A 27,734-nucleotide genomic window follows, 5' to 3' on the forward strand; every position below is an offset into this window, starting at 1 on the left:
GAGGGCGGCCCTGAAGGATTCTAAGGAGGTGGCTGCCGCCGTCCCCCTCTCGTACTGGGTGACCCACCAGTCCATTGCCTTGCCCTCTAGGTTGCAGCCCAGCGTGCGCACTAAATCGGCCTCGTCCGTAAACGTATCGCCCCATTCCGCCAAGAAGCCATCCACCATAATCAAAAAATAGGTGAGTCTCTCCGAAGTACCATCGAACTTCACCTTGAATTTCCGGCCCCCCAAATTGTCGTGGCGGCCGCCGCGGGCGGCCCCGTTGTTCGGCTGATTGGGTGGCTGCAGGGGGACCGGCGAGGGTGGTGGGGCGAGCGGTGGTTGAGGTTGGGGCTGGGGAGGTGGGGCGGCTGCGGCAAGCGGAGCATAGGTCCCCCTCCTCGGGGCTGTCGGATGAATCCAGTCCTCGGCCAGGTGACGATCGCGGGGCGGTGGGGCCGGGTTCGGGGGAGTGGGGGTTCTCGTCAGGGGCTCCCCCCAGGGGCCCGACAGAAACGTGACGGGGTCCTGGCCCCCCGGCCGGGAACGTGATGGTGAGGCCTCCCTCCTCCGACGACGAGGTTCGTGGTGAGGGGGGATCTCTGTGAAGGCTGCGCCCCGATCGGGTCCCGGCTCGAGCTCGGGTCCGGTGTCGACATCTTCCTCCTCCAGCCAGGTCATGGCTCCGGCTGGACGGGAGTAGGTCAGGTGTTTGGGGGGAGCGAACGTCGAGATCAGACCCATGGTCGCGGTCCCCCCGGTGTCTAGAGTCCCGTACCCCAGGGACGGGGTGCTGTGGTGTTTGGGCTTGACAGCGGGGCCCACAGGGGGGCGCATAGCAGCTCGGGTGGCCTGGGCAGTTGGATTGCCTGGTAGTGATGCGGGAAGGGAGAGTCGGCCTCTCTTCTCCCTCTCGGAGTCGTGGGGGGCGCTCCAATGCTCCCGACGGGACTCGGCTTGGCGCAGGGCCCGGCGAAGGGCTTCGTTTTCTCGTCGTTGGTCCCCCACGCGTAGCATCAGGCTCTCGAGTTCTTCGACCGGGACAAGTTGCTGAGGTCCTTCTCTGGTGAAGTCGACCCCCACCTGGCGCCCCATTTCGACCAGACGGTCCGCATCTCCTGGGTCGCTGGGAGGGTCCTCGTCCTCTTCCTCGAGGGAGGGTGGGGGCGATTTCCCCGCCGCACTCGCAGACTCCTTCGTGGGGCTCTGGCATGGCGGGGATCGGTGGTCCTCGGTGTCGGGGGGGGCGTCTCCGGCTCCGGCGTCTGGGGGGGTGGTCAACGGTACCGTGGTGGCGCCGTCCTCCGCCCGCTCTTCGATGGGAACGTGGATGATCAGGCGTTGCCGGCCCCCGTCCGGGGACTGTTCCACGATGTCTAACCCTGAGTCCTCCGGGGCTGCCGCGGCCATGGGAAGCGAGGCGCACCAACGGATGGATTAACAGGGAGAAGTGGTTATTATCAATTTGTCAGGAATCAGGCTGAGCCCAGCCTGTGGAGTCCCAAGTGAAAGCACATCCGAAATCCAACAGTCGGTTGCAAATTTCCAAGAAGAGCTTTATTAGGCAAAGTCCACAGAAAGCTAAAGCAGACCAAGATCTTCCTAAGCAAAGATCTTGATAATAACAAAGTACAAGTGAAACGGGTGGGGTAGATATAGGGTACACCAAATAAGGGAGGGGTGCACAGGAGATTCGGCGGGAGAGTGGGTCGAGAGGCAAAAGGGGGTTCTGTTCTCAGGCTACCAGATGGCCAGGTGCCTTATCGGGGAGATGGCACATTGTTGAGATTTGGCTGTCTCCGCAAGGACACTTACAGTGAGATTGATACAGTTGTTGGGCCTCCTCGCCCGCTGAGAACAGGAAGGGAGGGAACATCTCAGAGGACAGGTTTATTGCTTTATGGCCTTGGGTGAGAAGAGGCCTGAGAAAGTAAAATATGCAAGAGTAGCCGGGAACAGGATGGCATGAACCAGGGGGGGTCATGACAGCTGGCCACAAGTGAGTGAGGGAGGCAGCCAGTGAAGGTGGAGGCCTCTGGGGCCTGGGGTGGGAGCTGCACGCCTGACCAAAGCTGTAGCACCACCCCACAGGCCTCTGGGGACCGGGGCAGAGGCTGCTGCCTTCCAGGCCTCCAGGGGCCATGTCACAGGTGCAGGTGCTACCCTGCAGGCTGGAGAAGGCTGGGGGCCTCTTGGGAGAACAGGTAAAGAGGGAGAGGGGAGGACTCTTTGTGTGCATGATTGTGTGTGGGGGGGAGGGACTGGGGAGTAGGTCGGGGAAGTGATAGGGGAGAGAGATGAGGGGAGGGAAGGTTTCTGAATGTGTGTGTTTGTGTGAGAGAGGGGAGAGATGGATCAAACAGCTCCGGAGCCTAGGTGTCACTCCTTTTATTATTTAGAAAGAAACAGTCTAAGGTAGAATATTTGGATATGGAGTTGGACTTTACAAGACTGAAAACTTTTAACTGTTCAACAGTGTGTCCTCATCTTTATGCAGTATATTAATTGTGACATTTAGTCACATTTAAATAATAAATAAATTTTTGATATGTTTTATATATCTACAGTAAACTGTAATTGTTCAGAGCAATACAATATCCTCCTGATATAGTGAGAAAGATTATTTGAAAGGCCAGAATTATACCTTGTCTAAAACATTCTAAATTGGTACTCTCCTTTTCTCTGACAGGCTACCATGATAGAAGGCCCTCAAACTGGAACTTGATTCTGTATCTTGTATGGAAAAATCCATAGGCCAACATTATCAATGGCAGCTGATTTAGAGTAAGCATTCAGGTTACTGAATGATTGGCGCTGCTGGTGGATTTCCAACTATCCTGCCAGGCACATTCTTCAGTTTACAAGCGTGGGCTGCTGTAGGGAAAGGGAAAGTAGATTAAGATGACAGAAGGAGAATGCTATTCTGACTATGAAAAGAAGCAGATGTGTTGACAGTGGCAGCTGAAACAGCTGGGTGGCTGATCTTCCCAAGGAACCAAATGCATACTTATTCGAACAAGCAAGCTCTTCCATGCTGCCCACTCATGACTGCAATGAACTCAAACAAGAGCTATTGCATGCTCAATCAATGACTATTCCAGAAATACGAAAACACTGCAGGAGCTCTAAGAAGCCTATTTGGATGAACAGAGAACTTCAAGAGGAACTAAGAAAGAAAAGGAAAATGTTCAGGAAATGGAGGGAAGGACAGAGCTCTAAAGAAGAGTACCTACAGGTTACTAGGCACTGTAGATCAATCATCAGAAAGGCCAAAGCTGAGAGTGAGCTAAGATTGGCCAGGGAAGCCCATTGTAACAAGAAAAGATTTTTCAGTTACGTGAGGAGCAAATGTAAAGTAAAGGAGGCAATAGGCCCGCTGTTGGGTGCGGATGGACAAACTCTAACGAAAGATGCAGAGAAAGCAGAAAGGCTTAGTGCCTATTTTACATCTGTTTTTTCCCACAGGTCAAAGTGTTTAGGCACATCTAGAGATGGCTGTAGCCAAAGGATAGTGTCTGGGTGGCAGGTTAACATGGATAGAGAGGTTGTCGAGAGGCATTTAGCTGCACTGGATGAGTTCAAATCCCCTGGTCCAGATGAAATGCACCCGAGAGTACTCAAAGAACTTTCCAGAGAACTTGCACAGCCCTTATCCATCATCTTCGGAACCTCTTTAAGGACTGGAGATGTCCCGGAGGACTGGAAAAGAGCAAACATTATTCCGATCTTCAAAAAAGGGAGGAAGGATGACCCGGGAAACTACAGACCAGTGAGTCTGACCTCTGTTGTGGGGAAGATAATGGAGCAGATATTAAAGGGGGTGATCTGCAAACATCTGGAGGACAATTTGGTGATCCAAGGAAGTCAGCATGGATTTGTCTCCAACAGGTCCTGCCAGACCAACCTGGTTTCCTTTTTTGACCAAGTAACAGGTTTGCTGGATCGGGGAAATTTGGTTGATGTCATTTACTTGGATTTTAGTAAAGCTTTTGACAAGGTTCCCCATGATGTTCTGATGGATAAGTTGAAGGACTGCAATCTGGATTTTCAGATAGTTAGGTGGATAGGGAATTGGTTAGAGAACCGCACTCAAAGAGTTGTTGTCAATGGTGTTTCGTCAGACTGGAGAGAGGTGAGTAGCGGGGTACCTCAGGGTTCGGTGCTCAGCCGAATTAATAAATAATATATTTATTAATGATCTAGATGAGGGGGTGGAGGGACTACTCATCAAGTTTGCAGATGACACCAAATTGGGAGGACTGGCAAATACTCCGGAAGATAGAGACAGAGTTCAACGAGATCTGAACACAATGGAAAAATGGGCAAATGAGAACAAGATGCAATTTAATAAAGATAAGTAAAGTTCTGCATCTGGGTCAGAAAAATGAAAAGCATGCCTACTGGATGGGGGATACGCTTCTAGGTAGCACTGTGTGTGAACGAGACCTTGGGGTACTTGTGGATTGTAAACTAAACATGAGCAGGCAGTGTGATGCAGCGGTAAAAAAGGCAAATGCCATTTTGGGCTGTATCAACAGAGGCATCACATCAAAATCACAAGATGTCATAGTCCCATTGTATACGGCGCTGGTCAGACCACACCTGGAGTACTGTGTGCAGTTCTGGAGGCCTCACTTCAAGAAGGACATCGATAAAATTGAAAGGGTACAGAGGAGAGCGACGAAGATGATCTGGGGCCAAGGGACCAAGCCCTATGAAGATAGGTTGAGGGACTTGGGAATGTTCAGCCTGGAGAAAAGGAGGTTGAGAGGGGACATGATAGCCCTCTTTAAGTATTTGAAAGGTTGTCACTTGGAGGAGGGCAGGATGCTGTTTCTGCTGGCTGCAGAGGAGAGGACACGCAGTAATTGGTTTAAACTTCAAGTACAACGATATAGGCTAGATATCAGGAAAAGGTTTTTCACAGTCAGGGTAGTTCAGCAGTGGAATAGGCTGCCTAAGGAGGTGGTGAGCGCCCCCTCACTGGAAGTCTTCAAGCAAAGGTTGGATACACACTTTTCTTGGATGCTTTAGGATGCTTAGGGCTAAACCTGCGTTGAGCAGGGGGTTGGACTAGATGGCCTGTATGGCCCCTTCCAACTCTATGATTCTATGATTCTATGCTTCTATGAACTAAAGCCACACCCTGGTATGTACAACAGAATAGCAGTTTCTTTCTTGGCATCTTCCTGATCAAGGTATTCTGTGTTTGTGTGTAGGGTTGTCACTTCCTGCTCAAGAAATTCCTGGAGACTTGGGGACAGTTTCTTGGAACAAGATGAATTTGGGAAGGGAGCTCAGAAAGGATGTGATGCCACAGATGCCATGCTCCAGATTTGTCATTTCTCCTCCAGGGGAACTAATCTCTCGAGTCTGGAGACCAGTTGTAGTTCTGAAAGGACTCGAGGTTGGCAACCCTACCTACTATAGTGGGAGTCCTCCTGGCAACCCTATGTGCCATAGTGGGAGACTTAGTAGGAGAGCCAACATGGTGTATTGGTTAAGAGCAGTGGTCTCTAATCTGGAGAACCCGGTTTGTTTCCCCACTCCCCCACATGCAGCCAGCTGGGTGTCCTTGGCTGCAGTTCCTTGTCACAATTCTCTCAAGAACTCAGTCAGCCCCACCTGTCTCACAGGCTGTCTATTGTGGGGAGAGAAAAGGTAGGAGATGGTAAGCCACTTTGAGAGTCCTCAGGGTTGTGAAAAGTGGGGCATAAAAACCAAGTCTTCTTTTTCTTCGGGTAACCTGGTTTGTTGCCCACCAGTGTCTGAAACCCTAGTGGAAGAAAAGAGGGGGGAGGGGGGCATGAATGAGGGTTCCACAGTGAGCATGATAGTTATAAGAGCGATAGAACTTGTCAGGAGCAAACTTGACTCATCTTGACTCAAAACTGGATCTGCAAATGGAACTATTTTCTAAAACATTGTAAATAGTTTGAGTTTTTCAGAACACAGTTTAGAAATCTGGTTCGCAGCTGTATTCCTGAATGTAAAACTTGTATAAGCAGAACAATTATGTGGATACTCCTGTATCTAGCGCTTTTTCAATGTTTATGTACTAAACTTACAAACTACCTTCCCTCCAGAATATGTTTGGCAGCATTCAAGGAGTTCCCAATACCCTCCCATCCTAGCACTGACCTGGACCAGTTAAGCATTTGTTCTACAGGGTTTGCTGCATACATTTGTTTTTAGATAATCTCCTGGACTCCTTATTCAGAAGCAGAACTGTATGCAACTCACTGAATTTATAAATCCAGAATTTTAATATATTGCAATATAAATAATGCACAAAGCCTGGGCCAGGAATGCATATATATATATGGTTGGTGGGCTGCTTTTGCCTTTGTGAGTCACAGGTTATGGAGGTCTGAACAAGAGGAAAAGATTAGGGAGAAAACACCAGTCATTTGCAGAGCATATTGCTTGAGGACATATAGAAACTTCATTTTGGTAAGGGACTTTCCAGTAAAAAAAATAGCAAATGACTGTAATCCCAAAAGCAATGAGTGTTTTGGTGCTTGGAAATGAGAACTTTACAACTGTTGGTACAAACTTAGGGAAGAAATACAAACTGTCATTAATAAATGAGAAATGAATACGTTTTCATTGTAGCTATGGCCAGGAAGGAAGATCTCTGAGTATCTGCCCTAAGGCAGGGGGCTGGGCTGGGTCTGGTTGAGACGATTTGATTTGTAGGGTTTAGTTTCAGCAACGGGTACTATATGTTATGTTTTATTGTTCTTATCCTGCTATAAACCACTGCGAGCTATAAATAATAAGTAAGTAAAAGTCGTTTCAGTAACTCAAATCACACCTTGGATAAATGCATAAATTTGCTATAATCGCTTGAACAGTCTGACCTTCTCTTTCTATAAGAGATGGAATACGTAGAGTGAGCAGCAGACAATGGGCCTTGTTGCTTGTGGGTTGTAAGCTCAACCGCTGAACCCAGCCAGCACAATATGGGCCATTCTGGAAGTCTAGACAATAATCCTATTGATGGGCTGTCATCCCTACACCAGGAACTCTGAACTTTAACTCAATAACAACAGAAATGTCTCATAGGGCCCTACAGCATGCAGAACAAATGACAGACTTACTCTTCCCTCTTTATCCCAAGAGGGTGGTGGGAGGATTCAGGAACAGAAGGGTGGGAGAGTAAAACCCATTAAGAGGATTCAATAAACTAAGGATTTCCCCCACCGTGCCTTGTTAGAATTTCCAAAACACATAAAGGGAGGATCCTTTTGAATGAAATATATTCTTGCCATTAGAAGTTTTAACCATAGGACTGTCACTTGTTAAGAAAACCCTTTGCCTTTTGTTTTAATTTAATACATCATTTTCTGAACTGCGTTTAATGGTCTGCCAAGCAGCCTACCATCCCAAAGACCACTCCTGACACCTTCTGGTCCAGCAAACCTAACTTTAAGAGTATCATGGCTGATGTTTATATACTCTACAACAGCAGTTCTCAACCTGTTTACTGCTGCGACCCCAAGTGCACGCAGGCGATGTGCACAGGCGTGCAAGCACAGGTGCACAAAAATCAAGATGGCATGGAGGGTGCCAGTGCCATGGCTCTGTCGCCTCTGCCTGCCGCCATCCACTGCCACTGCCTACCAGCCGCTGCTACCGCCTGCCAGCCACCGCCACCACCTGCCTCCACTGGCCTCCTGCCGCCAGCCACCACCACCACCCGCCTCCACCTGCTGCCGCCTGCCACTGCTGCCAGCCACCACCGGCCGCCACTGCCACCACGGCAGCCAGCAACCTAGCTACCCCATGGAAGGGGCCAAGAGACCCCAAATGGGGTCAGGACCCCAAGGTTGAGAACCACTGTTCTACAATAATTACTGACATATGCGCTCAGACATTCATGTGGCGATGATAGTTTCACTTTTACAGTTATGCTGTTTACCTCCTGACAAAGCAAATATACTTTAGAATTTAAAGAAGACTTTAAAACACCTAAAGAAGGGGTTATTCTAAGACATTTGTTACTTCTGCCAGACTGGCAGGACAGAATGGGAGAAAATGAAAGCACCAATTTCTGATATGGAATATGAGGAGTTATAAGAGTGGGATGCCAGAGGAGGAGACTGAACCTGCAGGTGAGGAATTATTATAAAGACCTATGAAAATTGGAGTTTAAGCCACATTGAGCAGATTTGCTAGAGAGGCAGTATAGAAATCTGCTATATATTTTAATTTTTTTTAAATATTTCATGTTGATTTCCATTGCACCACAACATAACTGTATTATCTGTAATTCTACCCAAAATATAGAAAACTGCACATGATCAATTTCTCCAATTAAAATGTAATTCACAGCATATATTCTAAAACAATAAAGCCATTAAAGACAGACATTTATTATGGTCATAGGCCAGCATAAGATGATGTAAGAATGTATACAGACAATAAACTAAGATAACACAGCACTCAAGTTCATTTTGCACAAACCATCATATTGCAAATTTTCATCGCTGCTGCACAGGATCTGGCAACATTATAAGTTGTGTCATTATTTGTATCTATAAGCAGCAAGGAAGTGTAAAATTGTCCTGAATGCTGTGTCTTGCTGAGGGAAACACACATTTCACAACAAAGTCAACTGCCAAAATATGCACATTTTACAGTGTAATTCATTCTGTGATACTGCATTTTACAAATTAATGAATTAAGTCAAAATCCATCTTGCCTTCCACCATTACAGATTCTGGACAGGTTTTCAGTTTGTCAGCTCTAAAAGACTCTGGAGTCCCTTTGGGTCAATGAGACAGAAATCCTAAGCAAGGAACATGAGTTACTTTTGAGTTAATTAATTTAAGTGTGCACTGTTTTTCAATAAGGAATCTATTGATAAACAAAGCTATCACCTATTTTTAAATCTAGTATAATCTGGGGAAAATCATTTTGCCATCATGAAATCTGAAAGAATTGTATAGATAACCCTGGAAACAAAACCCTTGAATACCTACACCTGTTCCCTGCACAATGACTTTATGACCACAGAGCTAGCAATGCCACTTTCCATATAACCGATCATCATCATAAAGAACAATTGAGTTGGGCATTATTTGTTCTAGAACAGCCTTGCAACCCCCACACACATCCGTTCACACGATCCCATAAGCCAAGGTATTTTACTTCTGAAATGCCAAAAAGCACCCTGTCTTATTTAATGTTTTCTAGCCTGGTACTTCAGGATTGAGTTAAGTGTATGAACCCTCCCTACCACTGCCACTTTGTACCTGGGCCCTGGAAATAGCAATGACAATGGTTGTGGAAACACTCAACATGCAAGAAAAACACATCTCTTAGAGTCTCAGCTTCATCACTGGGAGGTACCACTAGGGGAATGCCAGGGCTTCCCATTAGTCCACCCATTATGGGAAAAACCTAAGGAACTCCTAGATACAGAATGACTTGCCCACTCCTTTTTCTGGAAGCACAGCTCTCAAGTTGAACTGTTCCAGAATATTTTCTAGTTCAGCTGTTGACATACCATTGTTCAATTTAAGAAGACTGGTAGATAACCATGACAATAATTAGTTTGAAGAAAATCCATCCTGAAGTCAGTGCAAGCCAAAGGCCTGTGAGAAAATCAGTGCAAATATATCCATGTGACCAAGGTCCAAAATTCCACATAAACAACATGCAGCACATACAGTCCTGAGGTGTTAAGGAAAGTATACACGGGAACACTATTCAGTATTGAGTCTCAGGTATTTAATCAGCAAAAACGGTGTTGTGTTTTATTGGTTTCTAACATTACCCAAGACACAGGAAGAAGAACACTCACATCTCAAGCTATATGCCAACATAAGAAGAGTCATATATAATGGTTTCTCAAGGAAAACAAATAATCAAATGAAGGGTTCAAGAGTTCACTAAATGAATGTATTCTGGGGGAAACACATATTCTGATCTGTGCCTTTAAAATGTAACACCGAAGGTGGCCTTTAACTGCTCTGCCAGACTTAGCAAAACAGACATTTACTGGATAAAGGAGATCCCCTTACTTAGCCCATCCCAGACTCTGCTTTACATAAACAAGAGCCTATTATCCAGACAGAAAATGATAAATTGCAACAATACTCCACAGCCTATTATATTAAGCACACTGAAGGTATCACTAATCCTATCACAGATGTAAGAGTTAGGTCATTATTATTTAATGTTTCAGCAGAAAAAAACCCAAAACACAGAGACTTGCTGATGAATGAATTCATGCAATTCTGGCAACTTAGCCCTTCTTAGAATGTTTTAAACTCATGCTTTATGCTTTAATTTTGCTTTTGTACTAACAAGCTTCCAAAGATGATTGCAGCTCAGCTGTATATGTAGTGATTTCTATTTTTTCCATCGCCACTGTTTGATTATTACTTATCCTGTACACTGTAATTAAAGGGCTGCCTCCACAGACAGTATCCAAAAACACTTCTCACCTCCAAATAATTGTTTAAAATTGTTGTGGTCTGAAGAATTTGGCTCTAAGTTGTCTGGAATTTCACCAAAAAGTCATTGCTACACAGATTTGGAACTATATGGCTGAAAGAGGCATCTGACTTACATTTTCAGAAGAGTAAATCAGTGTAAAAACTTCTCTACTAAGATGGCACATCTGACCCATGTTCACCAAGGAGTTTATATCATGGGACCACTACATGGAAAGCATACAAATAGTGAGTCTTTGTGCCACATCACACACACACACCTTCGAAGGCAAGATGCTCTTCTTTGTGAGTACAGAAAGATAATTGAAAACACAGAGCTTCCCAGCCACAAAGACATAGTTGATTCAGGTCTATTCAGACTAAAGTTTCAAACCCCAACGATAAGATCTGCACAAATCCTACAATCACAACTTTTCAGTCTAGAGAATGAATGGTTGCAAACATAAATTTAGTCAGTTCTACCTGATAAACACCAAAAAGAAGGCAGTAGGATTTGACTTGCCACATAAAGTATGGAAGACAGCTAATAGAATACAAGCAGACTCTGGAAGTTGTGCAAACCTGTTATTTAAATGCAGCAAATGTGGTTGTGGTGCAGCCTGCTAGACTATTTTCCATCAGTGACAGGCTGGTTCTGTGAAAGCTTAAGGGGGTGGCAGGTTACAGTGGATGAGCAATAGGGTTGTGAGTGCCCTGCTTAGTGCAGGGGATTGGACTAGATCAGTGGTCCCCAACCTTTTTATCACTGGGGACCGGTCAACACTTGACAATTTTACCGAGGCCCCGGGGGGGGGGGAGCTGTAGTCTTTTGCTGAGGGACGCCACTGCCGTCGCCTGAGCCCCTGCTCCATTTGCTTTCCAGAGAGCCATGGTGGCTGCCAGAGAGTACCAAAGGTGAGCTGGTGGCAGAGTGGCAGGCAGCCCCCAAGGCAGCAGACGGGGAGGAGGACGAGAAGGAGCCGCGGCCCAGTACCGACTGATCCATGGACCGGTCCCAGTCCCCAGACCAGGGGTTGGGGACCACTGGACAAGATGACCCTTCCAACTCTATGATTCTATGAATGTGAGCATCATGCTTTCCAGAGAGATGCAACAGAGCTCTTGTACTCTCCCCAACTGTGATTGAGTGATCTGAAAAATTGGATATAAGAATTTAGGGACCTTGCCCAATCTGTCTACATAACTATCGTACTACATTGGCTACATATTATGAATTATTATATGCTTCCTGTGTGTAACTCTTCCATACAATAAATAAATCTTGAATCTTAAGAAAGTCTGACATTTTGATGGAGATGAACCAATGTTTGTAGCCACAGCATGGCTGAGAAACTCTCATTTCTCACAGAGGTATATGTTTTCACATCCTGTAAGGTAGATAAATCCTTGTGAATTCTGGCAGAATCCAAATCGGTTAAGGTCTCACCACACCCTTGTGGGGAGAGAATTGAAAAGAAGCTGTAGTTTCCAAGTCAGGTTAGAAATCTAAATTTCATTTTCTTTGTTATCATCTGCTGCACAATTTCTGTATATACTCCAGAGAAAACTTGCATTTGTTTAAAATAAAAAGTGGCTGGCTGTATTCCTACCAGTGCAGCCTTGCTGTGGCCAGCATTACTCAAACTGCCCTGATTGATTTGCTTCCTGGCATCTGAAGCCAACTAAAAATGATTTTTGCCTCAGAACATTTTTAGCATATTAATTTGTCCCTCTCAGATTATAGACCAAGGACTCGGTTTGTGAAATAACCTTTCATAAAATTGGGACTGACAGGAGGGAGAGTTTTCTGTGCTAAGCAGCTTTGTCCTTCTACATAACTTTCCTCTGATCGCTAAAACTAAGACAGATGGTGGGACTCTGACAGGTGACCTTTCCAAGTATATGAAGCAAAGAAAATTCTTCTGGGAGATGTATATTGACCGTTTATGCACTGGGAACTTCACTGCCCCCCCTGTCAGGAGCACAGATCAGGGTGGATGAGGTGCACCAGGCCAAATGCTCCCCCATGTGGGTGCAGGAAGAGGTGGGGCAACCTGCCATGACTGAAACTCCAGCCTGCAGCCCGGCATGAAACCTCCAGTGCATAAACGGTCAATGGCCTATTATGCACGGCCGCTGAAATGGCAGCATGGAGAACGCGGAGGAGGAAGACGCGAAGCAAACCGCTTACGCACGGGACGGAACGCAACAGCGGCAAAACCCAGAGTGTCCAATTATGCACGCGGCTACTCCAGAACCACTTCTGGTTGCGCCCTGGTCTCGGGAAGCTCCACTTTCTCCCACATCTCGATAACGCGGCTTTTTCGGCGGCATATGTTGACTCTGCGCCCGATTGCTGTCTGCGGCATGCATAATTGGTGATTTTAGCCACTGCCATTCCACCCCGAATGCGGACCTTCCACTCCGTGCATAATGGGCCAATGTGAGTTCAATTTAAAATGGTGGCTCAAACTGCTTTCCTTCTATCACCTAGTTAAAGTCTAGACAACAAAATTAGAGTCCAGTAGCACCTTTAAGACCAACAAAGATTTATTCAAGGCGCAAGCTTTTGAGTGCGTTCACTCTTTCTTAGACTATGAACTATCATCATGACAGTGAAAATATAAAGCAAAAGTTAATTCTGTTAAATTAGTAAACTGTGTCACAACATCCAAATTCAGCCCAGAGTGTGTGTTGTCTGTGTCAGTGTTAATCAAGAAGCATGTTTCTAGTGGCAGTTAAGGGTCGGTCATACACAACAGGAAAACTCACAAAAAGTCTGAAAAAAAGTTGTTTGCTTTTTTGATTCTGCATGTGGCAGTGGTTGGTGTATTTTTGATTATGCATGCCACTCACCCCTCATGGCATTTTCTGTGTTGTTTCCTCGCATTATTGTAAACTTGCTTTGCTACAAATTTCTCCTATAAGCTGGTTCCAGGGACTCTTTTTATGCCATGCATAAATATTACTGTGTTTTCTGTCTCCTCCCCTAAGCTGTCTTACACCAATGGCTGAATGGAAGCCCATGAGCATGAGGCTCTGCCCACAGCATGTGTCAACCAAGTGACATTCCTGCCAATGAGCTCCTAGTACAATGGATGAAGTACTCTCCCACTTGAGGAAGGCTCTCTCAAATTGATAATCGTTTGCTTTGCTCTACTATGGTATGCAACAAAAAACCCCCACAAGTTTTAAAAGGGGATGATTTCCAAAGCGGCAATTTAACAGCAGCAGTGACTTTGATGAAAAACTGTGACTGCATAAGCACCCCAGGACAACTTCAGGGAGTCCAGTGAAAACAACAACAATGAATTTGGTCAGTTAGCATACTGGCAAAAATAGAGTTTCAGAAAAGTCAGCATTATGGAAACAAACTTCAAAGGAGGACTGTCCATGATGGGTTTCAGGAAGCCAATGGAATACTAAATCATCTAAAGGCAACTACATAGAAAACAAAGTTCAAACTGGTAATTGAAATAACCCTTTGCCTCTCCTTCTACAGCCCTACACTTCCACTTCATTCAGAAATAAAAGCTCACCTAAATTAAGCTATCTTTCAGACATACCGAGCATGCTGTTGAAACAGGTTTACCTTGATGCACAAAACCCTCTCAGTCGCTATGTTTGAGGAGCATCCAAGGTGCTCCTGATAGCTCCTTTGTATAACTGAGATAGTAAAAATGTTCTTCATTTGGTAAACAAAATGAACATGAATTCAAAATGTCAAAGATACTCATAAAAGCTATCCTTTAAAAGAAGCTGATGGTCAACCATACAAAATATTACACATACAGTAATCATCCAATATTTCTGAGAAGGTTGCTTAGGATCTTGGCTATTTATTTGCTGATTGTGGTTAAGATATACCACCCATTCCATTTTTAGCTCACACGCAGAAACAGCAGCAGACACAATCCACAGATTGGTTCCTAGAATACGGGTAGTTTAAAACTGTAATAGGGGAAGAGCGAGTTTGAGAAACTTGATAACATCTAAGAGTGGCAATCAAAATGTCCTCTCTTTAGTTACTTGAGATTTTTATCATCGTTTGTTTTTGTTTTTTTTAAGCTAAGTTAATAGTCATACACAGTTGGAAAAGTATAAGGAATTTGAGAAAAATATTGCTCAGGCAGTGAACATGGCAAGCAAAGGATCTGCAGGGGTGGTGGTGGATACATTATACAAGCAAATTACTGTGAGTTCATTGAGTTGCAGGGCTTTCCGCAACAACAACAACAACAACAACAAAAAGCACAATCATTTCAGGAGGAGAAAAGTTTAAGCTACTTAAGTCAGTGCATTGAAGGGAGTCGTCTTTTGAGTTCTCCAGGTTCTTTGCCACAGCCTGCCTTGGGTCCAGGCACAAATGCGATACATTCACAGCTGTAATTACAGATTTGGAACCCTTCCATTTAAAAGGTTGTGCTTTCCAAGCTGTTTAAGGATATTAATTTAGGAGAGGTCACAAAAACACAATTGCTTGATTTCCTTCCATTATTGTAAGCTCAGTTTACATCTAAAGAGAAAGTCTTCAGAAGCTGTACTTTTTAACGTAGTGAGATACAAATAAATTATATGTGTCAAAGGATCCATGATTTAAATCTTGACTTCTCTGAAATATTTTTATTTGTGCCTCTGTAAGGATAACAGGGTCGCCTAAATGATCAACACTAAACAGAACTGCCTCCACTTTTAAATAATTCTTCTTTGAAAAAACTGAGTCCGGATATTACGGAGCTGACACATTTGGTTTCCAGAAAGCCCCCATTGTCCAGGTTGAATTTAGCAATGTTTTATATAACATCCAAGAGGAAAACAGAAGAAAGATGAAAACTGGAGTTATATAACAGGCAAAGAGCTGAAAATGGAGGATTAAAACATGAGTCTTATTCAGGTTTTGGTAGTACACATTCCCAGTGGCCCTGCCCTCTCCAGTCAGCCTGTCAGACTGAAAAGGAGCAGGTACATCTCCTACTTGATACCTGATCTCGGAGATTCAAGTGGGTAGCCATGTTGGTCTGAAGCAGCAGAACAAATTTAGTGTCCAGAGGTACCTTCAAGACCAACAAAGTTTTATTCAAGGTATGCACTTTCGTGCATACATCTGAGGAAATGTGCATGCACATGAAAACGCACAGCTTGAATAGAACTTCTTGAATAGAAGAACTTGAATAGAATAAAGGTGAATAGAACTTGAATAGAATAAAGGTGCCACTGGACTATAAACCTGAGTCGGGAAACTGTTCAGGGACTAACACAGACATGCGTAGGGCAGAGGAGGGATGGGGGTAGGAATGCTAGTTTTGTAAAACATAAATTGTCATGGCTGTAGTGATGGGATCTTGTGACATCATGGGACAGTCCATTTCGTTCCAGCCAAAGTCTGTTCTGGCCCATGTAACAGCTAAAGCACCCTCCTTTAGCAAATGATACCAGTGCCTATGGCTTTAATTTCCGACTCTACAAGAACTGGGGTACTGAAGTCTAGTGCTGAAATCCTAGTTCGTGCCATGATCATCTCTGTAATCTCTGGTTTAGTTTAAAACTTCAATCTTGAGATCTAATACTCAGACTCTTAAATACCTTGGAAATGAGGATACGATTAAGGAGTTTCCCTGAACTAAATAGATCTTAATTTGAGGACTGGGGTGCAGGGAGAGGTGAAAATGAAGCCATGTGTGTACACAGCTATCCCACAGGCATATTTACAGGAAAGAAGGCAGGAACCTATTCATTGTAAATTTGATCACGTACACCAAGACAACAATAATACTGGTTTGACATACTTCCAGGTGCTTTCCATAATCTAAGTACATCATACAAAAAGCAAGAAGGCAGATCATGGAGCTCAAGGGACACAGAAACACCCAGTCGTTCCCAAAATAGGAATAGATCTGATAATCACAGCTGGAACATGCATGGGATCTTACTCCCCTTGTGTATTGCAACCTAACAATGTAGAGCTCTCGCTGGCTGCGCTGCAAACAACAGGGTCAGGATGGCCATGCCTCCTCTAAAACAATTATGAGAAAAATCCTGAAAGCAAGCAGAGGTCATATTTACTCACCCCTTATTTTTTCAAAACTATGTTTAAAAACTATGTGAAATCTACTTCCATGGTGGGCAATCAGCCCACTATTAAATAGAACCTGGGTTAGAAGACCCCTCTCCCCCAGGATTGTCTCACTGATCAGCTTTCCAGTAATCTTTCAGTTATTAGAAGTGGGAAAGAAGGCTATGATGGGATGGTGACTATTTGTTATTTTTTCTTCTCTGATACAAGGTATAATCTATGTTAGGCTTTCTCAACTGGGGTTTCGCGAAACCTTGGAGTTTCACAATGAAGGGTTTTGTCAAATGGATGCGAGTTAATTAATTTTAAGATATTTTTAAATTATAGAAATTATCAGGTGATATATGACCATATATGGTCTAGTTGACCTGCCCTCCCTCCCAAAATCATCAACGATGGACCTGGAGAGGGTGGGAAGAGAGGAGGCTCCAGCCATACAAATCCTTGCTGGCTGAGGCTTGTCACATGTGATAGTGACAAGTCCAGAGATGTAAGTAGTCTCATTTTAGTTTAGTTTAACTGCGAGGGTAGCAGCTGAGTGGCATAGATCTGCTCTGGCCCTGTTTCTGTGTGTGTAGCATCATAAGCATGCCCCAGCTCTGTTTCTGAAGGCTCCCACTGTAGGCTCTCTTTGGTGAAGAAGACCAAACTGGTAGTGCAGGTATGGTTCTGTCCACAAATCATCTGAACATTTTTCTGTGCTGCCACTACCTGTGTTGTGGGGGTGGCCTGGTGATGTCACATCTTGTGGGAGTGTCTGGGTGATGTGTGACTTCTGAGGGTGTGGCCTGCTGATATAACTTTCAGGGTTTTTTCAAATCCTGAAGAATGTTTCAGAGGTGTCTCAAAAGTTAAAATGTTGAGAAAGGCTGGTCTATGCTTTATAACGGTGGTCCCTAACCCCCAGTCCAGAGACTGGTACCGGTCCGTTGATCAGTCGGTACCGGGCCGCAGCTCCTCCTCGTCCTCCTCCAGGACTGCCCTGCCACTCTGCTGCTGGCTCACCTTTGGTGCTTTCCTGTGGCAGCCATGGCTGGGGCTCCCCCTCGGCGTGGCACTGCGCAGCTGCTGCTGGCAGCGCCCCCCCAGTGGAGCAGGGGCTCAGGTGGTGGCAGTAACATCCCTCAGCAAAAGACTACCCCCCCCCCGGGCCTCAGTAAAATTGTCAAGTGTTGGCTGGTCCCCAGTCAAAAGTTGGGGACCACTGCTTTAGAATATCATCAGCAAAGTAATGGAAAATTCTGACTGTATTATGCAAACTGAATCTATCTGCTCAAATTGTGTGATTTACTGTGTCTAGACTTTTGGAGGAGAAAATGGCCCCTTGAATATGTGACAAGATGTCTCGATATATCCAAAGAAAGGTTCAACTACTGAAGAGGCTTTGCTCACCCATTCTTTCAGTCTCATATTTGTGGTGAATAAGAGCGTGAGCCTTTAAAAAAAATTAATCTTGGAAAACAAGTAAGCATGAGAAGCCAAATAACAATTCACTGGGTTTAGAGACAAAACACAGGGGTCTCGTGGTACTTTAAAGACTGACACAATGTTATTTCAGTATCATATTTCATAGAACAGAACCCATCATGCTTATTTTTGGTGCAAAACGAACTCTCTAGGTCTAGGGAAAGAAAATTATTATCCATTCCGTATGATATTCTGCTTTTATTAACCTTTCTTTGAGTATCATGAACTTTTACAATGAGAGGCAAAGAGCTGAAAGCAAGAGCATTCTGCCTAACATTCTTCATACACAATCTAACTAACCATCATGCTGAACATCAGGAAGGAATACCTTCGCATGACCCTGTCAGCTGTGGTGCGTGCATGTGAGTCATCTGGAATGGTTGCTCTGAAGGCATCTTTCTGAGAATCACCTGCTCTCTTCTTTGCTCTCAGACTCTGGAAAATGATTTGCGGAAGGTAAGGAATTTTCACTGAGGGCTTTTTGGTCCTTTCCCAATCCTATGATTAGAACAGAATGACTCCAGTGATTCAAAAAATATATATATATGGCATTTCTTGCTCAAGGCATACTTGTTAGAGTGTTATGATCTAAAAACAAGTATTTATTATATCTGTGGTATACTATATAAAATTAAGATTAATATAATTAATTGGGTAAAAATAACTGTATAGGTACTTGACAAACAGGTGTCAGGAATCAATTGCTAGTCTTATCATCCAGTTTAGACTTTATGTTCCACTTACTCCAGGACCTACTGATCGAAATCCATCCACAAAGTTTTCCCAGATCCCCTGTTTTGTAATTAATAGGCTTAAATCTTTCCTCAAATAAACAAGCTAGCAAGCAAATATACGAAAACCCATTGTTGACTATTTCCACTGCAAGACCATGCATGAAACACGAGAGCAACACCATTCACAAGCCCAAGTTAATTCTACTCACATAGAATGCAAGGCAAGAACACGCAGGGTGTGAGGTTAGTACCAGGGGTTCATCTTCACATTTAGAGACTAAATTCCCCACTTGCTATCACACAAAACAGACAGAACAAATGACATTCTAATCCTTAAATTACACAAAGCATAATGACTTTGTCAAGCAGAAGCTTCTCCTCTCAGCAGCTATCAAGTGTGTTTGATCCAACTGGAAAGGAAATAATACTTTTAAATAAATCTTGTGTAGCTCTTTGAACAAACAGGATATAAAAGGTACATTACTATTTGATCTTGTTCATGCTCTCTTTCTCTCATGCCACTCAGTGCATGGTGGGAAATCAGGAACACTAGTGTAGGCTGTTCAATTGGGGTGGACAGGATTTTTTTTCTGAATTACTGAAGTGTTTTGTAAATGCCTCTGCTCAGTCAAGTGATGGCAAAGAACACTACTGCTGCTGTTCTCCTAGCTTCCTACAGTCTTTTGCACAGCAGTTTCCCTTTTCCCCATATGCCCTTTTCCCCCAGCTTTCCTCTTAGTGAGCCAGAAAGTTTTCCCCCTGGAGTGACTCAGCCTATTATTTCCCATTGAAAACTACAATAACCAGCTGCGGGGGATGAGGGAGAGTGAAGTCTCAATGCTACAGTTGTATCTGTTTAGTGGACATCACCTCCCAAAGACAATCATAAAGTGAAAACAGAAAGATGGAAAAGGGAAGATTGAATCAGCAGTGATCCATTGTACACAATATTTTTTATTCCACAGTGCTTGCTTCCTACATTGACTGCCTTGGAGATAAACAAGACTTTCCCCAAACAATTCTCCACCCCTTGGTCCTGCAAATGCAGCTGCTGATGTTTGCAGGCTTTGAACTGAAGCCTATTAAAACAGTTTATATCAACTTCATCTACAGGTTTTTGTTTTTGTTTAATTAATTCTGGAAGACATTTTCCTCCATTCTAGCTCAAACATCTGAAGTGTTGGTGCCTTTGGCAGAATGCTACTATGCTGGAGGGGTGGAAATCATGACTGTGGACACACTTAAAGAGTAACAGATGTTTGCTTATACTGGGGATCACATCTGCCCTGCTGACTTTCACACTGCTTGTATGAATCCTCCTCCTGCCAGATCTTTTGGCCAGAAAGATCATGCTAAGGCTTCCAAAACAAAGGACAGCCAGTGAATAGCCACACACTCAGAAAGGCTAAGTCTTCCTACAGTCTTTGCCTAGATGAGCTTCACTAACTGCCCAAAGTATTAACCCATTATTAACTTACCATAATTCACACACAATGTACTAGAAGAAAAGGCAATAGACCTGTGGAGTTTCAACGTGTGAGGTAACTTTTCTTCTGGTGATATAAGCAACTGCATTGTAAAATATTGATTCCTTCATCCATACACCAAGTGCTTAGCTCACCAAACCTACATTTTAAATATATATAGAATGCAGCAGAATGGACCAGTAGCATATGTAGATGATAGATATAGATATAGATATAGATATAGATATAGATATGTACAACATGTATATCCATTATTACGTCTATTACACTGACACAAATGTTACAGGACACCTAGAATCAGCCCATTCATTCATTCATTCATTCATTCATTCATTCATTCATTCATTCATTTTAATTATATTTGTATACCGCCATTCACAAATGTCTCGCAGCAGTTTACAGATGCTGATATAAACACAATAAAATCCCCTAACAGTACCCTTAAAAATATAACACCATAAACATATAACAATGTAAACAAGGTGGTGAACAATAAAAATATATCAACCTTCTGCTCCGTTCAGCATGTGGGTCAATAACTCCCCCTCACTATCTCATTGGGAATGAGGATCCTAGCTAATCTCAGTTGGAGGTCCTCAGATGGTAACACCGGGATGCCACCCTGGCCTCAATCATATGTCTGGCAAAAGAGCTCCATCTTGCAGGCCCTGCAGAAAACTGACAACTCCGACAGAGCCCTTAGCTCTTCTGGGAGGTCATTCCACCAGGTTGCGGCCAGGGCTGAAAAAGCCCTGGCCTGGGTCGAGGCCAGGCTAACATCCTGGGGGGGCCTGGGACAACCAGTAGATTCATATCCACAGAGCGAAGAGCCCTAAAGGGGGCATAAACAGATAAGCAGTCCCGCAGATACATAGGACCCAGGCCATGTATAGCCTTAAAACCAATACCTTAAACTTTATCCGGAAACAGACTGGTAACCAGTACACATAGTGCAGCACTGGCTGAATATGGGCCCTCTAAGATGTCCCAGTGAGGACCCTTTGCAGCTGCATTTTTTACCAGCTGTAATTCTGGATCAAAACCAAGAGCTGGCCCACATAGAGTGAGTTACAGAAGTCTAATCTGGAAGTGACCATTGCATGGATCACTGTAGCCAAGCCATGCAGATTCACTGGGGGATATTCAGTTTATAATGTGGTTCTGTTATGACCCTTGGTGCCGATGCAAGTTTCTCACTATCCATATTCATACGACATGAATATAGATATTGATGTTGTGTGCCAGTGGGATGTAATGTTACACTACATCAGGGAGTCTTCGATTCAAATTTCCACTCGAGTATAAAGTCCACTGGTGGTCCAGTGCAAGTCACTGCCACAGCCCAAACAACCTCACAGAACTGTTGTGAAGACAAAACTGAGCAGATAGTTTCTTAACAGAGGTTACAGTCAAATTAATTTATTTGTCCCGCTTTACAACAAGACCAGTTTTGATAAATAGCAGTTCAGCAGCAAAGTGATATACAGGGATTTTTCAGGAAATTATGGGTTCAAATCTTGTTCAGTATCCACAGTAGGCACTTTTACCAAATTCACTTAGTTAGAAAAGGCAAAGGTGTCGTATGAAATTCTGGCTTCCAGCCTTACCCACAGAGAAAAACTGCTTTTGTTCACTTCTTCCCCAGTATCCAGTTGGTTGCCTTCTATAGTACCGAATATGGGAGACTGGGTGGCACATGGTTATCTACTGGCACAAGTATGTCTACTCACAATTTATTTAATCACTGAATTCGTTATTGATATTGATTTATCATTTAAGTATAATTTCTATAATGCCCCTCCCCACAGGTGGGCTCAGGGTGGTTTACAATAATAAATACTGTAAACATACTGTAAAATACTGTTAAAATACATACTGTTGCTGTACTAAGTCCTGCAAAAAACTGAAAAAGATATGGCTCTGTCAGCAGGTGTGTAACTTAGTTTTTAGAAATGAGATGGATTTGCTTTGAGAAAGCATTCACCCGCTTCTCATTATCCAGAGCAACTCCAGCTGAAACTGGAGAGGCATTACAAGCTCCTTGGCTCCTGGGTTATGAACGGTTGTGACCTGCTGTTACTGTAGATTTTGACCAGCAGATTAGAAATTGGCAAATATTTACAAACAGCTGGGTTGGACTCAGATTTTGTAGAATGGGAAGGAAACAAAAGTTTCCCTTCTCTGCAGCTGTTTCTCGTGGTAGATGTATGCTAATTTGTAGCCAGTCCACATAATACTCTGTGTTTGAAAGATAAAGTCTCTCAGACCATTTCTGCACTGGGAACTGCTCAGTCCTGATTTCTATGTGGAAGCACAAATCTGGGGTGGACAAGGTGCACCGGGTCAAATGCTCCCCCGTGCGGGAGCAGGAAAAGGCGGGGCAACCCACTACAAGTATTGTACTCCACCGCAAGATGATTTCAAGAGTGGTGGGCAAGAAATCTAAGTAATAAATGAATAAACTCCAGTCTGCAGCCTGGTGCAAAGTCTCCAGTGCAGAAACAGTTTCACAGATGCTGCATAAGTTACCATTTCCTTGGAGGAAAATAAGCATCATTTATGATGAGTTATTTACTATAATGCCTGGTTTTTAAACATGCTGCAAATCAAATGCCACTGCATTAAACAGACCAGATAATATACTACTGGTATAGCAGTTTCCACGCATTTGAACGCCCATTTGTCAGGGAGCATTTGAATTTTTGAAAATTCACTAGAAAAATCTTGATTTCACAAAAAAATAATATTTTGTGTATGTCTCACACCTCTTTTATGATCCTGGTGAAAGTAGAAAAATCAAACCCCAACAAGCTGGATTTTAAAAACATATAATAGGAAGAGAAAGCAAAAGTTAGCTTTGCCATCAATCTTATTTACCTTAATAATATCTCATGCTATCTACCAGCATTTGACTTCCTCTAAACCACTCATACTTTGTGTTTCAGAATGTGACAGTCCCCTCCAATTATGTCTGAGGGCTGGCATTTATTCATGCTCCATTTTCAGAATCAATAGCATCCTTTCTTGTCCATAAACGAAACTCTAAGACAGGCACCAATTTCATATTATGAAAGCTTCTGAGAAGGACCATTGTTTTCTCCTAGGAGGAACTCCTTACAAAGTTTCCATAGAACAGATACAAGTAGCAGATAAGGAAATTTTAAACAAAGTGCCTGCGGATGCCATACAGCAGCCCGGTTGTTTTCATACTGTTCAAGGGTGAGGATTTCGCCCTGATTTTATGATTTATTCATTTTTTCCTCCATTCTAATTTGCGTCACACATGTCTAGCATTCTAAAGGCTAACTGCTGACGTGCATACGAGGTGAAATCCTCAGGCCATGGCATAGGCTATGTACAGGCAAATTTCGCCTTAAACAAAAGATTAATTGATCTTGGTCCAAACGACTGAGAAACAGTATCTTCAATAAATAATTCATAGGGGGTTTGCATGTCTGCAAACACTTGAACTATGGATGATTTCCATCAGCAGAAATTCCCCAGACTTAGTTCCCCAAATGTATCTTCACCACAGCAAAAGAGAATAGTCTTGAAATAAATTCACCACTTGTTTTGAACACATCTTTTTAAAAAAGTCTCTTGTGCAGTTTGCCATTACTGTCTATGGCAACATTTCTATTGTCTCCCCTTATCCAGGTAAGTGTCTGCAGGTAGGACAATGTTAAGAATTAGATATATTGATGATTTTCCTATTTAGAAATCCACTTAGATTTAAAATGAGGAAGAATCACACTGACTGGAAATTAATGAAAGTTAGTTTAATTTTTAGACATCCAGTATATCTTCTTAATTAAACCAGTGTTTATACTGGACTGGACTAGGAGGGACTCACACATTTCTGTTCATTTCAAATGGGCAGTAAGTGCCTACAGAAAACTTATGGGTTGCTTTGTGCTGCTTTGAAAAACTCACATCTGTAAACTTATTTTGAAGTTCTTTGAGCTAAAGTTATTCTTATACAGAGAAAGCCACAGACATCTGTCTTAGAGCCAGATATATGCTAAATAAAAACTGTCATCCATTTGCTACAGCTCAACTATAATTAGTACCGTACTTCATATTATAGATGGAACATAAACTCATAAATTTGGAAGGAGCCATATAGGCCATCTAGTCGAATACCCTGCTCAATGCAGGATCAGACTAAATCATTCATGGTAAGTATCTGTCCAGCTGCTGCTTGAAGACTGCCAGTGAGGTGGAGCTCACCACTTCCTTAGGCAGCCGATTCCACTCCCCTACAATGGCCATCGTTTTTTTAGATCAAGAAATCCCTAACATGACCGCTAGATGGCCTAGGAAGATACTCCCAGGTAACAGGAACATGTTGTTGTTAGGTGAAAAGTCGTGTCCGACCCATCGCGACCCCATGGACAATGATCCTCCAGGCCTTCCTGTCCTCTACCATTACCCAGAGTCCATTTAAGTTCACACCCACTGCTTCAGTGACTCCATCCAGGAACATAGTCCATACAAATGCTCACCAGTGTTAGTAAGCTGTGTGCACAGCTGTAAGAAACAGTGCCCTGCACAGGTGTGAGTGATTAACTGGCACTGAAAACAGCATTAAATCATTTTCTAAATTTTTAAACTTTTAAACATGGGCATTGTGGTAAGACCTTTTAACTTTGGGAAATGAATCACGAAACATTGTTGATTATAAAAAGCATGATAGTTCTAATTCATTACAACTTTGAGATGAGGTAAATGTACTTTGATGTTAACTGTTAAGCAAAATCCACTGTGTCAATTAACTTCTTTGTTTGACTTTATGACACTGTCCCCTGCTGAGGTTCCTCCCATCTCTAAACCCCACCTTCCTCAGACTCCACCCCAAATCTCCAGGAATTTCCCAGCTAGAATCGTCAAACCTCGTAGTAGCATATGAGCAAGTTTGTATGGGAAATAGTTGTCCTTGATTCCCCTTGGGGAAATATCATTTAGTGCTTTGTAAATGGGCTATAAAATATCTTACAGCATTGGACAGGGGATATGTACACTGAACCATCTCTGTGTTAGAATCTTCAAAACACTGCAGATGGTTGCTAAGAGAATTTCCAAGTCAGCTTCTTCTTAAAAGGGAAACAACTGGTATGATACCTGAAAAAGGTAAAAGTTGTTCCCAGCTGCAGAAGCCACTTGACCTCAAATACCACCAGATGCAAACGTACATCAAAGGGCTGGGCCAAATATTTTTCACAGAGTACAACACTTTCCAGAACATTACGGGTAATAAACCACCAGTCTGGTCCACTTTCCCTCCCCCAACATAACTTTCACACAGCCTCATGTCACTTTTCAACGCATGAAACTGATGGAAAGGATAGAGCTGGATCATATCCGCACACTAATAACATCCCACAAATCCCCGTATGGCTTTAGCCAACAGGTTCATGTAATTAAACAGACCAGAGCTATCCTGCCATGGAACACCTTCTGGAAGATACTTTCTAGGTATGCAGGGAAACCAGTGAGGGTTGGTGCCATGACCCCACAATCTGATGAATGACGGAATGGCTGTGTTTTTGTACAAATATCCTTCACTAAAGCTTGTACAAAGGTTTATGGAAGATTGCCTCCAGGATTTTCAAAACTTTCTTCTGCATCTATGACCATTAATTCAGCATTTTTTTTAAAAACCAATCACTATTTTCGCTCCCTCTGTTTGTATTACAGGGTTCCAATATGAAAGTACTATAACCACAGGGTTGCTAAACTGCTTGGTGCAATCAGCATGGGTCTAATTAACTGACTCCATACTTCTGAAGATAACTATATTTTCCAACACAGATTTCTGTAGCTGGATTCTCTCACTAGGGTGCTTGCTATTCATTGGCCCTGGAGAATACGGTGGTTGTTTTGATCTGAAAATAAGATTTTTCAACCCTGCTAAGAAAGGAGATTATTTTAATCTCTGCACTGCAATGATATATGGCTGCCATTTACCAGTGCTTTAAAAGGAGAATTTTCAAAGGGAGAAAATAGCATTTAGGAACCACAACCTTCAAAATATAGGCTTCCGATAATCGCTTGAATATATGAATGCCTCCTTCTGTACATAGCAGGCTAATGAGATTAGACAGCACAGTAATCTCCTAAAGGAAAATGTACGTCACATTACTTGATACATTTACGATCAAAATGAACTTGTTTAGGCAATAAAACTACAAATCAGTGTCTTCTAGCTATTTTTATTCTAAAGAACCAGCCATTGATTTGGGAGCAAATTCCACCACAGATCCACTGTAGGTGTGAGTTACTCCCCAAAGTGGAGGGATGTGATTTAAAACTGATGAATTAGAACTGAGTTAACCAAACTCCTCTCAATCTCTCAATCTCCATCTCACTGATATAAATATGTATCAATGATATACGTATAAATAATATAAAAGTTGAATCATTCTTGCCACAGTAAAATCACATGATTATACACCAAAGTATGAAATGTAATTCAGACAGAAGAGAGTTTCGGTCTTTGAAATACACTGCAGCCATGATCTCATTCTGCATTAACCCCAAATGTTTTTTTAATTATTTTAAAATTTCCCTAAGGGCTTAAGCTTAAGAAAGCATTAAACTGTCACTGACACCCTATGTGATATAGTGGGACACCAGCAAGGTTAGTATTTGGATGGGAGACTACCAGGGTTGCTACACATTGGCAGGCCATGACAAACCACCACTGTTTGTCTTTTCCCTTGAAAGCTATAAAATTGCGGGTTCAGCAAGACATGACGGCAGATCTCCAACAACCAGTTCTTTTTATTTAGCGACTAGCGAACACTGAACACCAAACAACTTGGAGATTATATACAGTTTATATACCCATGATTGGCCCTTAATGGATGCCTTGGATTGGTTCATATTACTGTCCAGTGGTTGCATGGATTCTGGGTCCTGGTGAATCATGGATGAGAGCTGCAAGTCCCAGCCCCTGGCTCCAACTCCTTGCCTCCGTTAGGCCACATACATAACAAAAACCCTTAGGGAGTTGCCATAAATGAGCTGCAACTTGATTGTGCTTTATACTTCCTCACTCTCTCACTCACTCGCTTACTCCTTCTGTCTCTCTCTCTCACACAATTTAATTATAACCTTCCTGCAACTTGTTTCAAACTGGCATGTCCTGTGAAATGGGTTAGGCAATGACTTAGTCATTCCTCTTCAAGGCTGAACAAGGATTTGAGCCTGTGTCTTTTCAAAACGCCATTCTGCACCCCTTTGCTCTTCCTCCTTTACCCCCCCCACTTCAATCTATTTCCTTCCGTCCCCAATTAAAGCAAATTGAAATTGTGATTATATATATTATATATATGACTGGGGAAGGCACTGGCAAACCACCCCGTATTGAGTCTGCCATGAAAACGCTAGAGGGCGTCACCCCAAGGGTCAGATATGACTCAGTGCTTGCACAGGGGATACCTTTACCTTTACCTTTATATTATATATATAAACATAAACGGTAATGACTGGGGAAGGCACTGGCAAACCACCCCGTATTGAGTCTGCCATGAAAACACTAGAG

General features: G+C 43.2%; 1 protein-coding gene across 4 annotated transcripts in view; it reads right to left on the reverse strand.

Moving 5' to 3' along the window:
• Positions 1–27,734, reverse strand: part of AFAP1L2 (actin filament associated protein 1 like 2) — a 98,116-nt gene that overhangs the window by 49,148 nt on the left and 21,234 nt on the right. The window contains exon 2 of one of the 4 annotated variants that reach the window (XM_077349834.1): positions 18,296–18,465. The exons of the other annotated variants lie outside the window; for them this stretch is intronic. Within the exon in view, the coding sequence (XP_077205949.1) occupies positions 18,296–18,362 (67 nt within the window). The 5' untranslated portion in view covers positions 18,363–18,465. The remainder of the gene's footprint in view (positions 1–18,295; positions 18,466–27,734) is intronic. 4 annotated transcript variants of the gene reach the window in all.

Source organism: Paroedura picta, chromosome 8, assembly GCF_049243985.1.
Source record: "Paroedura picta isolate Pp20150507F chromosome 8, Ppicta_v3.0, whole genome shotgun sequence".
Taxonomy (NCBI): Eukaryota; Metazoa; Chordata; class Lepidosauria; order Squamata; family Gekkonidae; genus Paroedura; species Paroedura picta.